We start from the raw sequence: 20,261 nt of genomic DNA on the forward strand, positions 1-20,261 counted from the left end.
CTTCCTGTTATTAAGCACAGGCCTATTTAGTTGTATGTTCCCATAGGACTGCAGGGAGACTGTACAGGTGACAGTATTTTAATTTACCGCGTGCACAAAGAGGAATTAACTTTGCCCTACAGATGTGGCCTAAGTAAGTGCAGCAGCACCAGGAAAACACTAAATAAGAATATGAAGGCACTGCATTAAAACTGAATTTAGGTGCAAGTGAATTAACACTAAGGTGAATTTAGTAAGCCAGGAGCCTTTAAGGGGTGCAAAACTACTTACATTATGCATTAATGTAAATATCCACACACACAGACTATGCTCTGAAATGTGTTGTAATTTTAAGTAGTGTGTAAAATCATATTTCAGCAGCTGAGAGTACACTCACATGACATTTCTCTGAGCATGCTGTTTAACCAGCTCGTGCAAGGTGGTTAAGCTAGCTTTAACAACTGCGTAGCTCGTTTATAACTGGCTTTAAATTTGGTTTTAACCCAAAAGTTTTAACTGAAGCGGGAGTATTAGTCATCTTTTACATTCGGATGGTCTTCCTTGAACTGGCACAATGATAAAGCCAAACTGTGTGAACCTGGAAACCTTCATGGAGAGGTTCACTCGACTGGAACAGGTAAGTTACTGTCAGCTAACTAGCTTGACACATAGATGCTAACGGACGTCTGCCGTTTCCCTTAACTTGACAACTCTTTTCTGTTTTTGCGACTTTACAAGCCAGTCTAAAAAGTATGAAAATGGGTTAAAGAAACATCCCTCCTCTGCAAATAGATAATTACAGGGGCTTAAGGAAAGTGCTGACCTTAGTCATAAAACTGTTTCAAAGAAGTTAATTAGCTATGTGGTTAGCAATGTATCAAGTCTGTAATTAACGTTAAAGTGCTAGTCACTTGATTGCATGTTTCCTCAATATATTGTATGGTAGAGTATTTTAATTAATTGAACCACTTCCCCAATCTCTGTTATAGATAGATAGATAGATAGATAGATAGATAGATAGATAGATAGATAGATTATCTCAAAAGGAAAAACTCTGAATGACACACTGAACTCTGATCAACAGATGATCACAGAGGTTCATGGCAAGAACAACATGTTGGATGTCGCGCTGGAGGATGCCAATAGAGTCCTGAAATTCTATGTGACCAAGGAGAAGTTTCTGATTGAAGGTGAGTTTATGCCCTCTCCTGTGGGCCTGGAGGTTTTTTTGTTTGTTTGTTTGTTTGTTTGTTTTTAATTTATCTTGCGTTTTCGCTGCAGTGTGTATTTGTGGACATGTGGAGTCCCTGTGGTGCTTGTTTTGGTGTTTGTCTCCCCCTGCTGGTGCTTTGGCCCAATGACAGTCCTTACCTGGTTTTCCCCTAACCCAGTTTTCAGTTCAGGGAAAAGATTTCCTAAAAAAAAAAGGACTGGCATATTAGGGAACTTCTAAAACACTCTACTGCAGGTCAGCATTAGTAGACAGTGCTCAGTGTCAGAGCAGAGAATATGAATTGAACTTATTCTAATGTGTATTTGCACAAACATGTTCCACTACTTTGTTTGGAAATAAATTGCAGGATGGGTGAGTTTGTGTGTCAGCAACACATCAGATCTGTTTAAGCAGTGGTGTAAACTAACTGAGTTGTAATATACTGGAACCTGTACATACTGTATATATGGCACGACATGAAAAGCCATTAATTCTATTGTTCTACCTGTTGCAGAGAAGACCAGCCTTCTTGATACTGTGAACAGTCTACAGCAGACTCTGCAGGAGCAGTGCAACCTGAGAGGTAAATGTACTAAACCACTGGACAAAACCACACTGGTGTGTGTGTGTGTGTGTGTGTGTGTGTGTGTGTGTGTGTGTGTGTGTGTGTGTGTGTGTGTGTTTGCATCGTTGTGTTCCAATTAAAGATCATTCCTGGATATTTAAAAGCTCGAGGATGAAGGAATAGAAAATAGACAGGGCCAACCTGAAGCTCTTCTGCTGCACGAGTTTACCACGAAAACCACCAGTCAGCGACAAATACTCCCAGTTCTGTGTGTAATGGTGTTGCTTTGAGGTTAAATGTATTAAATTCTGTTTGACATCTATTTAGTATTATACTTGTTATTAGTATTTGGGATCCATAATCATGGATAGGCCCAAAGCACCACTGTTATAGTAGTAAAATTAAAGATGGAGTTATTTGTAAGGATCATATCATGAAACTGCTCCATGTTGTAGTGGAGAATGAGAAACTGAAGAAAGACATGGCCGACCTGAAACAGCAGTGTGAGAGAGCGGCAGAGGTAAGACCTGACACTGACAGAGTTAAGCATCACATTAACTGAATATAAACCAACAAGTTTAATTAAAAGTGAATGTTTCCCTTTTCTGTATGTGGCCCGTGGATGAGGTAATGTTTTACTATATCTCGGCATTATTGTTGCTAATGTTCACAGACATTTATTCATCTTTTGTAGCCTGCACCCAAGGGTGTCATTTCCACAGGAGACAGTCACAGTCTCCATTTAGTTTACTTATTCTCTCCACATGAATGTTCTGTTACAGACTTGACACCAAAATCCAGGTGAGTGAATGTTCATGGTCACTATCAATTATGCCAGAGGTGTAGGGTCTCCAAACAGTTTCAGGGGACACTCAGTTATTGCCTTGATTATCAAAATGATCATAAAGAAAACAGCCCAAAGATGTGTGATTTGTTTAAATTGATTGTTTGGAGACACAGGGATTTAAGGGAATGTTACTATTTTTTTTCCACTTTTCCAGCCATTAACGAATAAGTCCCTTCAGACGGACCACTATTTATGTATATGTCAAACAGCAACATTAGCTTGTCCTGGCTCAGTTGTATCCAGGTATCCAGTAAAATGAGTGTAACTGAGCAAGGTACGAGGAGGATTGGGAAGTGTCTAAAGGGATGCCCAGTTTCAGACCCCTACATTTTGCAGACACCAGTATTAAGCTTTGAGAGCTCTGCAGGAAAAACAGTCCATCCAGAATGACAGCGTGTCATTTTTTATTGTATTGATTTTTTCAATAAAATATTTGGTACAACTGATCATCAGTCAGATCTAGAGCAGCAAAGGACTGTGTTCCTCAGGCAGGAATTTATTTTTGTTGACAAAATTATTCTATTGAATTTGTGGTTAGAGATGGTGCATTGTTGATGTAGCATTTTCTAAGTATCAGTTTCTAATGTGCAAGGTTAATATAAATGTATGTTATGGAACACAACATTGGTTGTGGAAAAAACTACGAGGCAGAAGCATTTTTCAGGTTTCCAGGACTGTAACTTTAGCTCGAGTCAATGTTGACTGGACTCTCTTCATTCTTTGCTGATAGATTTGAAGCTCTTTTGTGCCTTTCAAAAACCTCAGAACAAGATAGCCATTCCAGATGTTGCCAAATAGTAATTTTTAATTCAACATCAGTCAGTGATGTGTTTTTTTTCCCGTTGTCAGGACAGAGAGGCTGAGGTTCAGCAGCTGGTCAGTGAAATGAGAGCGGAAGGAGAGCGACACAAGAGGGAGCTAGAGACTGTGAGGCAGCAGTGCAGGAGGGAGGTGGAGGAGGCCCAAAGACAGGCTGTCAATCAGTGTAAGAGCTCACAGAATGCTTCATACACGGAGATGTGTAAGATGTTCCCGGAATAATAACATTATACATGCACAAAATAACCCCAAAGTCTTAATGCAAGACATAAAGAGTGCATCAGATATATCCCGAAATTAATGTTTAGCACTTGTGGTTGCAATGTAGGAAAAAGTTTAGCGCATTTGCTACTTTGTTTTTTATTATGACATCGTCAAAATGACATAGTGGGAGTTCTTAACAAGAAAAAAAATGAAAGGTTTGTCAGCCCACAGCCTCAGAGCAGAGAAGGGCAGCAGAACAGAAATGAAATCAGACAACAACAGAGCACATCTAAATAAGTGTATTAAAGATTGCTCTGCATTTGTCCTGTGCCTGCTGATGGTGTACTCCAGTGAAGGCTAAAGAAGCTGAAGCAAAGAAGCTGCTGGAGAAAAAGAATGCGGATGTGGAGGAGATGAAGAAGAGGCTGAAAGAGCAGGAGAGGGAGAGGCAGAGCGAGCTCCTCAAGTTACAGATGGAGGTAAATGAAAATCTACACTGTGAAGAAACTGGTGAACCATGTAATACATAAACAAGCTGTTGTATAATAATCTGGTTTACATAGGAATAGACTCATCATTGGTTAATTCATATTTATATGCTGATGTGAAGCTCCTGCCAATGAGGAATATCTTATAGGACCTGTCAGTCAGCTCCAATGTGAATGCATGGTATTGATGGCAGTGGTTAAAATGGTTAATACTTTGAGTAAAACCGTCTGCAGAAAAGAATAACTAAAATGTAATTGGGCAATAGATCTTAAACAATTAGTCGATCAAAAGAAAATTCATTGCCAATTATTTTGTTAATTGATTAAATGTTTCAGTATTTTTTTAAAGCAAAAATATCAAACATCACATTCTTGAATATGAGGATTTGGTGCTTGTCTTTGGTTATGACAGCAAATGAAGTCTTTGTTTTGGACTGTTGGTTGGATAAAAGAGGAAATTAGAAGATTTGTCAGATTAAACAATACTGACAAATCTAGTTAGCTGCAATGACACTGTTCACATCAGTTTCAAGTATTTTCAGGAAAGCTCATTAAAATGAGCAGAAGTCTTTTCAGGTAAGTATAATCCTGTTGTGCCGTCAGCCTCTGTCTGAGCTTTTTGGTGTTTTGTATCTCTGTATGTTTTTGCAGTTTGGTGCAAAGTTAGCCAGAGTTCAGAGCACAGCTCAGCAGAGCCAACAGCAGCAGCAGCAACACGGCTCCAACCTTCTTCCACAGAGTGTCTTCAAGAGGGTGAGCGGCCCACACTGTGCCCTCCACATCCTCTCTTTTTTCATTATAGAAGCTAACTAACAAGTTACATTACAATTTCAGATAGCGATCAGTTTGCATCTGAAGGTCTTGGTAAGCAGGAAAATGTCTCACATGTGTGATCCTGCAACGTGCACGGTTTAGTTGTCAGTGTGTGAGTCCTGGGCCTGCAAATCTCAAAGACCTGTGCGAAGTATAAGAGATTTGACCTTGACACCTCATCTTGTTAGTCCCACCTTCTTAGTACCATCAGCCTACATCCCACCTCCCAGAATGCCCTGTTAGCTTATTTATATGCCCGAGCGACGAAAGTCTCCCAGAGAAAGAAGCCTTCATGGGTGTTCAGACTTCATTTTTAGGTTTGTCAAGTTCATGGATTTGTGCGCGCAAAACTTGCTTGAAACTCCAGTTTATTGTTATTTTCTTCCAGTATTTCTTGCAGCCAAAATCACCAAAATCAAATAATGACATTGTGTGATTCTGCAAATTCTATCAAATTTGTACATTTCATACGTGTCATATAAACAGTACCGTATCTGAATCGACATATCCCTGGGAAACGTACTTTGCCAACATTTATTCTGCCGGTTGGGTTGTCAGCACTACAGGTTGATACGTTAACATCATATACAATTGCCCTGCTTCTAAATTTCACCTGCCATTCAGTCTGAACCCAAATGAGTTCTGTTGATGGTTGTCTGCAAAATATTGTCAACAGCTGTTTCTCTCCAATCGTCCACTTATCAGCCAGTTGATGATCGATGTGTTTATCAGTAAAAAGAAATCACTAAAAAGAAATGACAGCAGTCGCTACCTAGAAAGCACACCACACATGATTACATTACCAGCTGTTGCACTCACAAGAAGCACTGAAAATCAGATTAGAATTGAGTGGGTGATGTTGTAATAGGACGTCACCATCAGCTGAGCTGTTCGGAGAACAAGAGATTGCATCTTTTGTTTATATTGTCTCTCGCTAGTGTTTGTGCGTGAGGATTATCTGTGCGTGTGTCCTCAGAAGCTGCAGTTCTTCCAGGAGGAGAAGAACAAGGAGATTGGGGCTCTGCGTCAGAGAATCGAAGAGCTGGAAGAGACCCAGCGGGCCTGCAGCCTCAGCGACGGCCGTCTGAAGAAGAGAAAGATATAATTTGTTTAGAGGCTAACGAGCTGTTGATCTGTCAGCTCTGCGGGTGCACAGGAGGGGCAGAAGTGACGGAAATGTTTTTAAACTTCCAGATTTGTCTTTTAGCCTGATTTAAAAGCATTTCTTTTAACTATGCTTCTGTGTTGTGCACCGTCATACTTAGTTAGGTCTGCAGTTTCACCACCCAGCGTGCGGGTGACCATTGTGCAGAGAACACATTTAAACATAGGCTGTGTTCCTGTCTAAGGCTTTAATCTAATCAGACGCCTGCCTGGGAGGGTGGGAGGGAGGAAGGGAGGGGGAGGTGTAGACACACTTCTGAGTGAATCAAATTTATTCCATTCAAAGAAAAAATAAATAATTTAACTCATCTCTTCTTTTTTCTTTGGAGTCGAACTAGTTCATTTGACTTCAACATGTAGTCTTTATATTTTGGAAAGGAAGAACTCTTGATTTCCAATGCTGATGTTTTGAAACAAGCAAACGCTTGCAAAGATCTGCTCTTCCCAGTAGCCTAAAAACCTTTAAGTCTACCTGAAGAATCTGTTTCTTTATATGGATCAACTTTGATTTTTACCAGCAGAGTGGGGCTGGAGCCCAGTTGATACTAGACTTCGTAGGTCTACTAATACATCTGTGATAAACTAAAAGTTGTTCACAACCACTGTCCCTCCACTACTCCTCACAGGGACACATCACCTGAATGAACACGCGCTGCCAGGTGAAGTGTGACCTCATGCTTTGTAATCTCTTTATCTCTGCTGCTCAGCCAGCGTCTAAAGGGGACAGGGAGCTAATCTCAATGGGAACATTGGGTAATACCATTGCATAAGGTTTCATCCTCACAAAAGCCAGAAGATCACTGAGATAAACCTTAGCTGCAAACATATCACTCACACAAGGAGCACTCCGCTACACCTGCAAACTAAAGCGTTCTGAATATACAAACTGCGGATATGAACACATGTGCATATTTGTCGTCCCCTTTGTTGTGTTGGCCCCATTTTTGTTGCCCTGAGCTGATGTGAGTGATTTGAAGAGATTGGGACAGACCTAAATTCAAACAGGATTATGGTTCATGACACCACCTTAATCCTCCGTCTATCAGTGAGGAGTAGAGGGTGAATGCAGGGAGAGGTGAGCTGTGAGGGGTGGGGCCAGAGAGGCATGTACACTGTATACACTGGTCTGATGGCTCAAACACATGTGTGCCCCCTGCCCTCCTCTCTCTTTGTCCATCAGTGTACAGTATTCTGTTAGAGAGCACAGAGAGGCAGACGATGACGGCAGCGCTCTGCTCACTGGGACTGGACTTTCTGCAGTAACGCAAACTGTGTGAGACTTTAGCATGTAAGTGAACAAATTGAATTTTCCTGGATGTTGCTGTGCCAGAAGAACAACTTCTTTTGTTGTGCCGCTTGCAATGGATTCCACCACTTTGTTTTGATGCAGAGCAGCAATTTAGAAACTTGGTAAGAAAACAGGAATCTTGTTTTTTCTCTTTGCAGCTGAATGTTTCTAGTTAAACTAATATAGAGTACTTAACGTTGCATAAGAGAGCTAAGTATTAGTATTTGTTGGGGTGTAGAGATTACATAGTGTAGAGGTGGTGATCTTTAGAGGAAATTTGAAGGGAAACTCACAGACATAAGGTTTTAAGTAATTAATAGGGAAACATGGTCGCACCAGTATATGCAGTATGTGTTTCAAATGACTGCTTCCTCATTAAGATTTCATGCTGCCATTGATCTGTCATTGATATACTAATGCATCTGGTCTCACAAGTTAACCCTTTCTGTATACTCAGATGTTACTGAGTATACAGATGTTACTGATGTTTGGAAAATTTGCAAAATAATGAATATGGCTTTTTGAACATCCTATCAGTATTTTCAGGGGGTAAAAAGTAACCACTGCATGTCCAAACCATGAGCTGGCAAAGACCTAATACTATATTGTCTTTTTTAAAGATGACCTTGTCTCCAGCCTGCTGCAAACATGCCTGGAAGCCATTACCAGGTGACGACCTCCAAGTTCCACCACAGCACCTACAGTCTGACGGACAGCTCCGAAAACGGCCCAGAAGACGAGGAAGCCGACGGCTCGCCGCGCCTCACCCCTCTGCAGAAGCTCACCGCCAGCATGTGCAAGGACGAGAATACAATCAAGGAGCTGATCATAGGCCGCAGGGTGGGCTTCTACAAGGTCCGCGGGGAGATTGGCTGCGGGACCTTCTCCAGGGTCAAACTGGCTTTTCATGCCCTGACTAAAGGTAGGTGTTCATTCCAAACAACGTAACAGTATCCATCCTTAAATCTCTGTTGTATATAGTCACACTTCCTTGGCCTGTGATAAATGTGCCTTCACTGTTTAGCCTTTTTATTTACAAGAGACTCAGAACACCTTGTGAACGTCCTAAGGAAAGGGATGAGCAGTGATGCCAAACATAGGAAAAAAGAAAAGGATGACCTGCACACCTTTGTTGGTAGAGTCCAGCACAAGCCTAAAACTGAGACCTGAACCCAGCATGTACTTGTGTCATTCATAGCAGACCCAACTCTACTAAATCCAACATATATTGTCACATTTGAGAGCAGAGCTTAGACCGAAAGGTATAATGCTTGTTTAATTTCATTCATCATCATGCAACACAATGTTACAACACTAGTCTCTCAGTCTCAGAGAGCGAGCCACTCACATGGGAATTCCGTGTGTTCTCGACATGACATGCACAGATGTAGATGATTTGCGCAGTCTCAAAGATACATTTCTTTATAAGTTACATTCAGAAATAACCCAAACCCAAGCTTTATGCACCTAAACAGTCTTTGCTGGATTTCAGATCAGATAGCAGAACCCTAGTCCATAGAACAGCTGCAACCACTGTTTTCATGTTTTTGTCAACATTTCATCTATGAAATGTCAAAAGTAATCACACCATATCTAACCAGTAGTGGTTTATCGCATGTACATTTTGAAACTGCCTTGAACAGTGGCCCTATCCCCTTCTTAGTATGTAATATGTTATCTAAATGTGATGAAACCTACTGTTTAACTGTTAAATATAATATGAAATGTACATATATGGGGTTTGCAGAAATGTACAAGTTATCATTGTCCTTCAACAAATTTTGTAGTCTGTCCAGCAATCCACTTTACAATAATATTAAACTTTAATCTAAATATACACTAAGTACATTTCAAACATGATCACTGAATTATTTCCTGTCTACTGACTTATAATTTCAATTTAAGTTATTTGTTGTTCGTCAAAAGTCCACAATAGTTCATATTTCCCTTGTTGCTGTTGCTGACAGCTAGACTGCTGTGTAATGGTTTCCTGTCCTTTCATTTGTCCCTCCCATAGACAAAGTCGCCCTGAAGATCCTGGATAAGACACGGTTGGACTCTCAGGCCCAGCGTCTGCTCTCCAGGGAGATCAGCAGCATGGAGGTGCTCCGTCACCCCAACGTGGTGTGTCTGTACGAGGTGGTGGAGATGCCGAGCCGCCTTTACCTGGTGCTGGAGTACGCGGGAGGAGGAGACCTCCACAACAAGATCTGCAACGAGGGAAAACTGTCGGACACCACCAGCAAGATCACCTTCGCCCAGATCCTCTCTGCCATCAAATATATGGTACGTGACATAGAAACAGTTCTGAGCTCCAGCTTTCGATTTCTTTTTTCACATCACAGTTTTTTTTGTTTGATAGTCCGACTTAGATAGAACCGCCACAAATAAATGAATGTGTGGGAAACACTGTAGTCAGAAAAATTGACAAAATACTACATGATTACATATTATGATGACAGTAGAACTACAACAATTAGTAAATCAATTGATTAGTTGATTGAATGAAAATTAGAACTCCTGTTTTTTGGGTCGTTTTTCAGACAAAAATGTCAAATATTAGCTGTTTCAGCTTCTTAAATATTGACAGTACATGGAGAGTCTTTGGGTTTTATGCTGTTGGTTATACCAAGGAAACAATCTGAAGACATCCCTTTGGGCTCTGGGAAATTGTGATGACTATGTATTACCTTTAGAATCTTATAGACAGGAGTGAAGCATCAATGATGTATGTATGATGGTGTAAAATAAAACGTCCAGGTTGTCACCTCAGAAAAGTATTTATCTCAGCTTTGTTTGATATTTACAAATATGTAACCAGCTTCTATATTTCATGTGCAGCACAGCCTCAACGTCATCCACCGGGACCTGAAGGCGGAGAACGTACTGTTCACCAGCAGCGGCTGCGTCAAGGTGGCCGACTTTGGATTCAGCACGCAGATTCCAAACCGCAACGACGCCCTGGACACCTTCTGTGGCTCTCCACCCTACGCCGCCCCGGAGCTCTTCAAGGACGAGTGCTACCAGGGGCCCCCAGTGGACGTGTGGGCCATGGGTGTCCTGCTCTTCTTCATGGTGACCGGCACCATGCCGTTCCGCGCTGAGACCATGGGGAAGCTGCGGCGCTGCATCATCGACGCCGCCTATATGGTCCCTCCGTGGGTGCCCGGGCCCTGCCAGAGGCTCATCAAGGGCATCTTGAAGACGTCCCCCACGGACCGTTATGCCGTCGACCAGATGCTGGGCTGTGATTGGCTCTTACCTGTGGAGTTTCCCTGGTCGCTGGTGCCTTCCGAACCGACGAGCTCTTTGCAGAGCCTGATCGACTCGGAGCCCTGGGGCCTGGAGGAGGAAGAGGAGGAGGTCAGGAGCTCGCTGGAGGAGCTCGGCATCACCGCAGAGCACCTCAGGAACAATCAGCTCAAAGACAGCCGCAGCCCCATCACCGGGGTGTATCGAATCCTGCTGCACCAAGCCCAGAAGAGGAAGGGCTGCGACAGTCCCCCAGTGGTACGAGGGATGGTGAGGGACCCCAAGAGGGAGGGGCTCCGGGCCTACAGGGGCCTCAGACACACCTCCAAACTGTGTGTGCTTTCATAAGCAGACTGAAAGAGATGCTTCAGCAGCTTTTATACACACTCCTTCTTTTATACAAACACAAAACTAGTAGCAGTAGTGATTTTTTATTGAACATTTTACATTGTTCACTGAAAAGTGTTTTGTAGTTTTTAATGACAAATACATTTAAGCTTTTGATACCTATGTTTAATCCCTCCAGTGCAACTTTCTGGTATAGCCTAAGGTATATGTAAAAGTGCCTGATGAAAAAAAGAAAAGTCAAAGTTGTAAAAGCATCCTTATACATTCAGCTAAAGAGTGTTTTGCCTTTCTCAAATGATTTGCTTTGTAAGGATTTTTAGAGACGTAAATGTATTTATATATGTATAAGCAGTGTTCCAAAGAAGAGAAGCAAAAATGAGAGAAATGTCAGAAAATACAAAACGTCATGTAACATGTTCCCCGAGTCAGAGAGCCATTAAAGAATAGATTGCAGTGATATAAAAGAAAAAACTGCACTGGTCTAAAGTGGATTTCCATCAGCTGACCCAAGAGAAGTTCCTTGCAAAATATATTTGTGCACCTGATTTTTGCTTTTCAGTCCTTCAGTGTGCACAGTGGAGGTTTAGCGGGCAGCATTGTAAGTCTGATAAAGAGAAATCTCACAGACACTTAAACCAATTCTGTCTGTTGAAAGGATTCTTATTGTTCATGGAAAACTAAATAAAGTGGTGAAAAAAGAACTGATGCGTCACGCAGATTTGATTGTTGAGGCGCAGAGCAGGTGGCTGCTGCTGCTGCTGCTGCACCCACACAGAGCTGATCTCGCGTCTTTGTGGCCTGTTTACCAAAGTTTCACTAAGTGCGTGCGAGTAAATAATAGTCCCGACGGCAGCTGGCAGGACACCAGATGATAGTCGGGACCCCTCTCCGAGTCCACAACCGGCCCAAACCGGCCAGACCCGGCCCGGCTGCCCCCTCTGGCACTGAAAACTCAGTAACCCCCGGCTCCTCCCAGCCCTGCCCTGCCCGACCCCCACCTTCAGGAGGCGGCAGATGGCGCAGCTTGGCTGCGGAGACATCTGCAGGCCAGACAATAGGCGCTCTGTGCGGACCGCTGGAGCTGACAGGCCCAGAGCTCCGCTATTGTGTGCTGCGCCATACACATGCAGATGAGTTGTGCTGGAGGAGGGACCCAGTCTTTTTTCTGTATTTTTTTTTTTTTTTTTTTTTTTACTACAGGGCAGCATGGAGCAGATGACAGGCCTTAGCGCCTTCCATGCAAATCTGCTGAGTTTTAAACTTTTGTAATCACCCTCCTCCCTCTGACCCCGCACCACCTCCTGCACCCAAACACACTCAACACACACGACTCCAACACAAACCCCGCTGTATGACAGAAAGTGAAAACAAGCCACAACAAAAAATATCAGGTTTGTGTTTTTTATTATTAGTCTTTTTCCACTTGATTCCAACAATTTCTAACGTGAAAGTCATCATGGTATAAATTAATTTGTTTCCAACATAGTTCCATGAGGATCACAACATCATCACATCTCAAGTCAGATATTTTCATTTTTAACATTCGTTTTTTTTCAGTATATAATGAAACGTTTATAAGAAAATCTTACAAATTCTCATCTTTTTTTTTTAACATTAGCTTAATTCCGTCATTTTCTAAAGTAAAATCTTTAGAGAACAGACTTCTTTTTTTTTTTATTATTATTTTTTTTATATCTAAGAATATTTTTGTCATCATTAAATTTCTAAAGTGAAACCTTTAGAGAATTAAGACAATTCTGGAAAGTGGGAAACATTCGCGCTGACTGCAGCTGTTGTCATGCTGCTCAGCGAAGAGGACGTCTATAAAAAGTCCCTTTTTAAGAACGCCTCTTTCTCAGCACCGCTTCTTCTCCTGCTGCGCGTGCTTCAAGGTGCGACATTTGCTCTGTGGGACCACAGGACGCAGAATTCGCTTCTCCTTCCTCTCCAAACCTCATCCGCACAAAGAATGAGGGTCGATGTGTCGCTCTTGTGGCATACCTGACCTCATTCACATAAAGAATGAGAGTCATCTTGGCATGGACGGGACAAGAGGCGACGGTTCGCGGGGGGCCCCTCGGGCCGGCGCCGCGCTGCCTGGACGGGAATCCTCCTCAGGAGTATCCAGGGATGAGAAGAAACAGGGTCATCCTGTTCAGAAGGATGAGTATTTCCAGATAAGATGCTTTACAGCAACTGAGCAAAGAGAGGAGCCGAGTCCCAGATCAACGCCCGGGCAGGCTGATCTCAGGAACCCAGTCGTTCAGGCGGCGGCTCTCCTCACAGAACAGGTGCAGCTTCTCCAGAGCAGGGTCCTCCCAGGAACCTTCAGCTGGGTTCTGTTCACACAGGAAGAGGAAGGAGACGTTAGTCACACGTTTCTGTCAAAAAAGCACCACGCCGAGACCTCTGAGGTGATAATATAATCTGCTGATCTGAGCTCTACATACCGTGATGAGGACGCAGTGGGCGTCTTCGAGCTGGCCCGCCTTGTCGCCAACGATCTCGGCCAGACGCTGCATGTCGCTCACTCTGACGATGCTGATGTCGTTGTCGAAGCAGAAGGACTGGATGAGGGTGAAGTGGATCTGCAGAGCGATGTCACACTCAAACTCCTCATCCACGGCCAGGACGCAGAAAGACACGCTGTCCGGGTCACTGTGGAGACAAAGAAAAAAAAAGAAAATATAAGATTCCGTCCAAAATAAGACATCCAAAGTACAACACATGACTGATGATAAATCAGGGAGCTGTGGCTCTTGAGCAGAGAGTTTCGTACTTACAGGTTCATCACTTTAGCGCACTCGTAGACGCCCACGGTGAGGGAGTCGTTGTCTTTAGCAGACTCCAGGACCTCCTCCAGCGCTGTGCCGGTGCACTGAGCACGCTCGGCGGGCTTCTGGATCAGAACTTCCTCGAAAGTCATGATGAAGACGGTGGAGATATTCCGCAAAAGGGAGAGCTGTAGAGAGTTTGCACGGAGAGTAAATCCGAAAGGGAGCAGAGTACCTTCGAACCCGCAGCCTCCTCCTCTTATACTCTGCAGCTCGTGCGGCCCATTGAAAGCGCTGCGCTCTGATTGGCTCGGGCTGAATGGTGTATTGGTATGATAATGCCATTGTCACACTCCGGCTCGTGGCAGATTGATGGGGGTCATCGAGCCACGCACGCTCCCCCCTCCCGAGCGCTGCAGCCTGGCCTCAAACTAAAAATAGCTTCATTAAAAAAAGAAAGAAAGTTTGATCACTGTGCAGAAGTTTGGTGCAGATTTGAGACAACACTGCAGGGGATTGTGGCTGCGGAGATGCACGCTGAATATATTGCGCTTTTCCATGCATGTGTAAGAACTCGTGCACGGCAGCTCAGGTTGTCCCTTTTTGAAAACACAAAAACTAGTTACCGCTCACATTTGTCCTCATCAGCCACGTTTCAGTCTTTAGACACTTACAAGTATGAACTCTTCTCCACGAAAACTCAACAAACTCTCAAACAGCTTCTTGGATTTAACATATTTTTTGTAATTCTGTTTCAGCAACAACACGGAGAAAGTGTGAGGCGTCCCCTCCCCCTCTCCTCTCCGCGAGCAGCAAGAGAGAAAGGGCAGGTGGATGATGCCATCTGTGGACTAGGGCCTGGCCATAAAACGGCCCCATTGTGCGCGCAGAAGCCCTCTATTATCACAGGGCCCCATACAAATGCAAATGACCAGCGCGTGCCAGAACGCTGTGCGTGCTGCGCAGTCTGCACCGCCGGCCCATGCGGACCACGTGGCCATCAGCTGTCCAGAAAATCCCCACTCGGTTTTTATTTATTTACTCTGGGGAGTTCCTGGGCCACGCGAACTGACCTCTGCAGGAACACTTGTGAAGTTTTATTTATCTATTTATTGCACTTTTGGTTGTTGTTTGGTTCGTGGATTCACCAAATGTCTCCAGCTGCTATTCTAAACTGATTTCTGACGACTTTTTTGGTTTATTTCCGATCAGTTTTAAGCACAAATAAACCTTTACGCACAGCTCTTTCTCGTCATTTCCACTGACTGAGCTGTTTCTCTCCTGCAGTCCGTGCTCTTTTGATTTTATCCGGTATTTTCTGTGTATGTGTTCACTAAACAATTTCAAATACACTTGTTTCTGGCAGGATTCTATTCATTTCCGAGCACTTTTACGCACGACGACACTTTTAGCATTTAACTTGTATCACTAAAATTACAGCTTCTCCCCGCCAGCTCGTGCTTGTATGGTTATTTTAGATCGGTGTGTGTGGCCTTATTTTAAATTAAACTTGTTTGCTGACAGCCTTTCTGTTTTTTTCTGATCTCTTGGACGCACGACGAAACTTTTACGCACGGCTCTATTTCATCTGCGCCAGTAATAGAACGGGTTCTTTCCGACAGCTCGTGCTTATTTGGTTATGTTTCATCTGCATAATAATTCAAAACCCATCTTGCATCAGGTCAGGCCTGCTGCCACTGCTGCGTAAATAGAGGAGAGGGGGCTCGAGAGGAGAGGCGTTGCAGGAGACACAGGTTGGCGGTGATTGATTCAGCGCTATTGTTCTGCGGACGGCAGAGCGGCAGATGGAGAACTGTCGCTATGAGGGAGCCCCCCCCTCTCCACTCTCCTAAACCCAGGTCAACCCCGACCCCAGGGCGCGCCGCTCCATTGTCTACAAGTCTCCACATTCGCCAGCCTGTTGTCTGAGTTTTGATTAAATTTGAATGCCAAAGAGGGCAGCTTATGGTCTAAACTTTCACCATGAAAAGTGTTATCTCCAAAAAGTCGACCAGACATGTAAAGGCAGATAAAATCAGTGTTGGTTTGAGCTGTAAACACCTGCAAGAATGCAGAAAGTGTTTTTTGTTAAACACCAAAACAAAAAGCAACCAGACTCTTATCTGCGCGTTACCGCAGCGACACGATCGGTTTGTTTATTTCTACACCGCTTTCAGTGCCGCAATCAGCTCATCAGCCGGCAGAGAGGTGTGCATTTGGGCCACAGCTCGATTTGGATCCAGCTGATAGAGACTCAAACGCACTGAGCTATTTTAGGAAGGGATCAGCTTGCATGGCCACAGGGCAGGCGCGTGCAAATCGATACCCACCCATTGTTGGTGAAGCACATCTGCCAGACGGAGGCCTCCCCGGCAGCGCGCGACAGGTGTTGGTGGTCAAAGCTCTTTTCTGGATGACCTGCGGCGAGGCAGCAAAGACCCTAAACCTCTTTGTACAGATGGAGAGAGTCTAAAGCTGCAAGATAAGGAGATACGGACGAGAAATATTTGACGTCTGGTGCGCAAATATGACTTGGTTTGTCGGGAAACTTGGCTAATTGTTTAGTAGATGTAGAAAGAGCCCAACAATGACTGATTCTGATTTATCAACAACGTGTCTTTGAGATATAAAACAAACAAAGCTTCGACAAACTTACACCTGATTTCGCCCAAATCCGGATTTTGTTGAAGTAATCATATTTGCGGCCGAGTGAAAAACAGGCCATTACGCACAGCAGGTGCTGCCTGACTTCCTTTGTCCGGCCCTCGCTGCACCCCCCCCCCCCCCCCCCGGGGGCAGATGGTATCTCTCGGTTGCTATGGAGACAGAGAGATAGAGCATGCAGGCATCTCCAGATGCCACGCGCCTCGACTGAGGCCTGGCTTTACTCATGCAAAGCAGCGGCGCGTGCCACTGCCTGATCTCCAAGAAAAGTTCATGCAGTGGATCTGGCCATGAGTTGTACAAGTCCGTCTGACATCCGATGCGATTAAAATGGTCGATGTCTGAGAGTTGTCACACTTTGAATGGTACCAAACTGCATCATAGAGGTGTTTTTTTTATCAACACACTGCCTCCTGTTAACTTTTCAGACACAAATATAGCGTTTAATACCCATAATAACCATCATCAATATCTGGTAAATTAACAGTGAACTATACCAAAAAATGGCTGCTAAATAAACCATTTGTTAAACAACTGTGAATTGTAATAAGCATCAGTCCAACATCACAATAAACAACTGCTTGATGAATGGATTCTTAAGCATGTCACTGTTAACAGAGAAATAACTTTTACTTTCATTTACTCTTATTCTGCCGTTTATTAATGATGGTAATCACAAAGTGTTAGCATTTTGCATCTTTAAGTAAACCACTGTACTATACATATTTGCTGCCCATGGTCAAATGCATGCTGTGCAGTTTTATATTTTGAATTCATTTTGCTCGGCAGCATAGTTCAGTTTACAGCACAAGAGCTCTCAGAGTTACACTTTTAAATAAAACCACAGAAAACAGGCCAAGAATGTAAGAAAGTTACAAGAGACTTGAGGTTTGACAAAGAATCAGTCAGCTGGAGACTTAAAGTGACCCTTAACCTTTGACAGATTTTACCTTTAGATGAGGCACCCTGAGGACAGCCAGGACTACACCGACCTTTGACGTGAATGTACTGTAACTGAAGTGAAACCATCAGGGAGTGTCGTGTTCGGTTATTTTGTTTGCTTATTTTTTTTTCCAGACTAAAGGTCAGGTGTGAGATGTATTTCACCACCAGCCCAGTCACTGGCTGGCTTCCAGTTATAAGTGCACACCACACAGATCAGTCAGTCCTGAAACCACAGTAGAGGCAGAACTGACATGTCATAGGATGTTTTATGTATAATTCTGCACTTGCACTGCTGCTGTCTGTGATATATTGTTGATATTGCAAATTAAGTTGGTAGCACTCACATGTCATTTGACAGTTGCAGCCATATTTCTATCATCACTTTTTACTGCTTGAAGTCAAAATGCACAAGTTTATCCATGAGTTAAAGGTGTAGAATGTAGAAATTGGAGTCCATACTCAAAACGAATAGAGGAGCATTGCACCATATCACCAAAATAACAGCTGCCAACTGTAGCTACTGTTAGCCAGTTAGCTCAGTTAGCTGCGCAGCTAGCGGTTAGGTTTTGGAGGTATTTAATTAAAACTCTTACATATTGCACCTTTAATGAATCATTTATCCATTATTAGCCCTGTCCTTGATGAGCACCTGAGTTTTTAAATCCCAGATTACTTCAGTTTTACCCCTCGCCATATTATTCTCTATAGTGTTGAAACTTGCTCTGTGTTCAGTCTCAGCAAGTTGGTATTTGTTTTTGCCAGTTTTAAGTTGACCCTGAGTTGACATTGCATTACCTCATAACTAAATTCAGACCAAAATGAATGCAGACTCCATGCTCTCTGTTAATGATTACACAGTTCAAGCAAGTCTCAAGAGTCTGCTAATGGATTTTCACTTTGTATAGAAATGAATGGGAGCCAGTGACTGGCTGGACAACTCAGGAAATACATTTTTGACTTTGAAAGCTTACTTTATAACTGTGTGGCCCTGCAATTTCAATATTCGAAAATATTCACATATAAGAAGCTGGAATCAGAGACGTTGGACTTTATTTCCCTGAGATATCAAACAGATTAATCTTTGATCAAAATAGTCTGCGATTTATTTATATATGAACATAAAGGACCTCAAATGAATGGGGGTTAATGGTCACTTGTAACCCTTCCAGAACTTTGAGGACTTTGACGACGGCAGCCTGCTCTCTCTGTGTGGTTTCATTATAAAGAATCATTTAAAGGTCAGAGAGTTTCTACATCTCAGCCTTTCATCCAAAGCTGCCCCCAACTTTCTAAGACTTTTTTTCTATAGGCACGCGTCCCCGAGGGTGGGGCAGGGGCTGCAGGCCTGTTGTTAGCCATTGTGCCCCCAGCAGCCAATCAAAGAGTGAGCGTGTGCCGGGTCCTCAGTATAAATGCTGGCAGATTGTAGGAGGCAGCACAAACACTCTTCTCTGGACTTTGTGATCACATCAGCTGAACTGTAACTACAGCGTCACCATGCAGTCTCCTGGAAAATCTCTGAAAGAAGCTCTGGTCTGTGCTCAGAACGAGGAGCGACTCACTGTTGGAGTCTACGAGAGCGCTAAAATCATGACTGAGTAAGTAGACTGGACATGACTTAAACTCAACTTTGGCGTCTTCTCTGAAAATCCAACATGATTGACTTCGAGCAGCAGCAGCTAACAAGACTTTTCTTTGTCTCCACAGTGACCCGGACAGCGTGTCTTTCTGCGTCCTGGCCGTGGATGAGGAGTTTGAGTGTGACATCGCTCTGCAGATCCACTTCACCCTCATCCAGTCCTTCTGCTTCGACAACGACATCAGCATCGTCAGAGTGAGCGACATGCAGCGTCTGGCCGAGATCGTTGGCGACAAGGCGGGCCAGCTCGAAGACGCCCACTGCGTCCTCATCACGGTATGTAGAGCTCAGATCAGCAGATTATATTATCACCTCAGAGGTCTCGGCGTGGTGCTTTTTTGACAGAAACGTGTGACTAACGTCTCCTTCCTCTTCCTGTGTGAACAGAACCCAGCTGAAGGTTCCTGGGAGGACCCTGCTCTGGAGAAGCTGCACCTGTTCTGTGAGGAGAGCCGCCGCCTGAACGACTGGGTTCCTGAGATCAGCCTGCCCGGGCGTTGATCTGGGACTCGGCTCCTCTCTTTGCTCAGTTGCTGTAAAGCATCTTATCTGGAAATACTCATCCTTCTGAACAGGATGACCCTGTTTCTTCTCATCCCTGGATACTCCTGAGGAGGATTCCCGTCCAGGCAGCGCGGCGCCGGCCCGAGGGGCCCCCCGCGAACCGTCGCCTCTTGTCCCGTCCATGCCAAGATGACTCTCATTCTTTATGTGAATGAGGTCAGGTATGCCACAAGAGCGACACATCGACCCTCATTCTTTGTGCGGATGAGGTTTGGAGAGGAAGGAGAAGCGAATTCTGCGTCCTGTGGTCCCACAGAGCAAATGTCGCACCTTGAAGCACGCGCAGCAGGAGAAGAAGCGGTGCTGAGAAAGAGGCGTTCTTAAAAAGGGACTTTTTATAGACGTCCTCTTCGCTGAGCAGCATGACAACAGCTGCAGTCAGCGCGAATGTTTCCCACTTTCCAGAATTGTCTTAATTCTCTAAAGGTTTCACTTTAGAAATTTAATGATGACAAAAATATTCTAAAAAAAGTATCGGAAAAAAAATGCCATCTAAAGGTTTCACTTTAGATGTTTAACACTGAAAGAAAAATGACAAAAAAAATATTAAAGTGAAAAGAACAAATGTGTGAATCTGATCTTGGATCTTCTAAAATGAGAAGAAAAAAATACTCAGACTGAAAATGTACTTCCTGAGGGTTTCACTTCAGCTCCTTATTATGTCAACTGATATAACCTGTTCACTTACTATCTGA

At 43.7% G+C, this 20,261-nt stretch overlaps 4 protein-coding genes across 10 annotated transcripts; 3 read left to right on the forward strand and 1 right to left on the reverse strand.

Moving 5' to 3' along the window:
* Positions 1-23: 23 nt before the first annotated feature.
* On the forward strand, positions 24-6,300 carry LOC119029934 (coiled-coil domain-containing protein 152-like). Of its 3 annotated transcripts, none has more exons than XM_037117173.1 (8): positions 24-133; positions 1,064-1,169; positions 1,707-1,775; positions 2,213-2,277; positions 3,454-3,589; positions 3,979-4,106; positions 4,767-4,868; positions 5,905-6,300. In XM_037117173.1, exons 2-8 carry the CDS (start codon positions 1,064-1,066, stop codon positions 6,031-6,033), a joined length of 735 nt encoding a protein of 244 aa, XP_036973068.1. In that variant the 5' UTR covers positions 24-133; the 3' UTR covers positions 6,034-6,300. The 3 variants fall into 3 exon arrangements, with proteins under 3 accessions (XP_036973068.1, XP_036973067.1, XP_036973069.1); XM_037117172.1 differs by lacking the exon at positions 24-133 and adding an exon at positions 327-616; XM_037117174.1 differs by lacking the exon at positions 24-133 and adding an exon at positions 706-729.
* Positions 6,301-6,345: 45 nt separating this feature from the next.
* On the forward strand, positions 6,346-11,681 carry si:ch211-22d5.2 (serine/threonine-protein kinase NIM1). 4 transcript variants are annotated; one of them, XM_037117171.1, is made up of 5 exons: positions 6,346-6,751; positions 7,273-7,380; positions 8,001-8,302; positions 9,398-9,666; positions 10,222-11,681. In XM_037117171.1, the coding sequence occupies exons 3-5, from the start codon at positions 8,029-8,031 to the stop codon at positions 10,978-10,980; spliced, it is 1,302 nt and encodes a 433-aa protein (XP_036973066.1). In that variant the 5' UTR covers positions 6,346-6,751; positions 7,273-7,380; positions 8,001-8,028; the 3' UTR covers positions 10,981-11,681. The 4 variants fall into 4 exon arrangements, with proteins under 4 accessions (XP_036973066.1, XP_036973064.1, XP_036973063.1 ...); XM_037117169.1 differs by having other exon boundaries at positions 6,346-7,502; XM_037117168.1 differs by having other exon boundaries at positions 6,346-7,380.
* A 667-nt stretch (positions 11,682-12,348) lies between these two features.
* Positions 12,349-16,536, reverse strand: gadd45gb.1 (growth arrest and DNA-damage-inducible, gamma b, tandem duplicate 1). Of its 2 annotated transcripts, XM_037117404.1 has the most exons (5): positions 16,411-16,536; positions 16,085-16,229; positions 13,764-13,942; positions 13,431-13,638; positions 12,349-13,319 (listed from the first exon to the last, which is right to left on the reverse strand). In XM_037117404.1, the coding sequence occupies exons 3-5, from the start codon at positions 13,904-13,906 to the stop codon at positions 13,206-13,208; spliced, it is 465 nt and encodes a 154-aa protein (XP_036973299.1). In that variant the 5' UTR covers positions 13,907-13,942; positions 16,085-16,229; positions 16,411-16,536; the 3' UTR covers positions 12,349-13,205. The 2 variants fall into 2 exon arrangements, with proteins under 2 accessions (XP_036973299.1, XP_036973300.1); XM_037117405.1 differs by lacking the exon at positions 16,085-16,229 and having other exon boundaries at positions 13,764-14,195; positions 16,411-16,503.
* Positions 16,537-18,860: 2,324 nt separating this feature from the next.
* Positions 18,861-20,023, forward strand: LOC119030106 (growth arrest and DNA damage-inducible protein GADD45 gamma-like). The gene is made up of 3 exons (XM_037117475.1): positions 18,861-18,961; positions 19,071-19,278; positions 19,390-20,023. The coding sequence occupies exons 1-3, from the start codon at positions 18,861-18,863 to the stop codon at positions 19,501-19,503; spliced, it is 423 nt and encodes a 140-aa protein (XP_036973370.1). The 3' UTR covers positions 19,504-20,023.
* The last annotated feature ends 238 nt before the right edge of the window (positions 20,024-20,261 follow it).

The sequence above is a fragment of the Acanthopagrus latus genome, chromosome 12, assembly GCF_904848185.1.
Source record: "Acanthopagrus latus isolate v.2019 chromosome 12, fAcaLat1.1, whole genome shotgun sequence".
Taxonomy (NCBI): Eukaryota; Metazoa; Chordata; class Actinopteri; order Spariformes; family Sparidae; genus Acanthopagrus; species Acanthopagrus latus.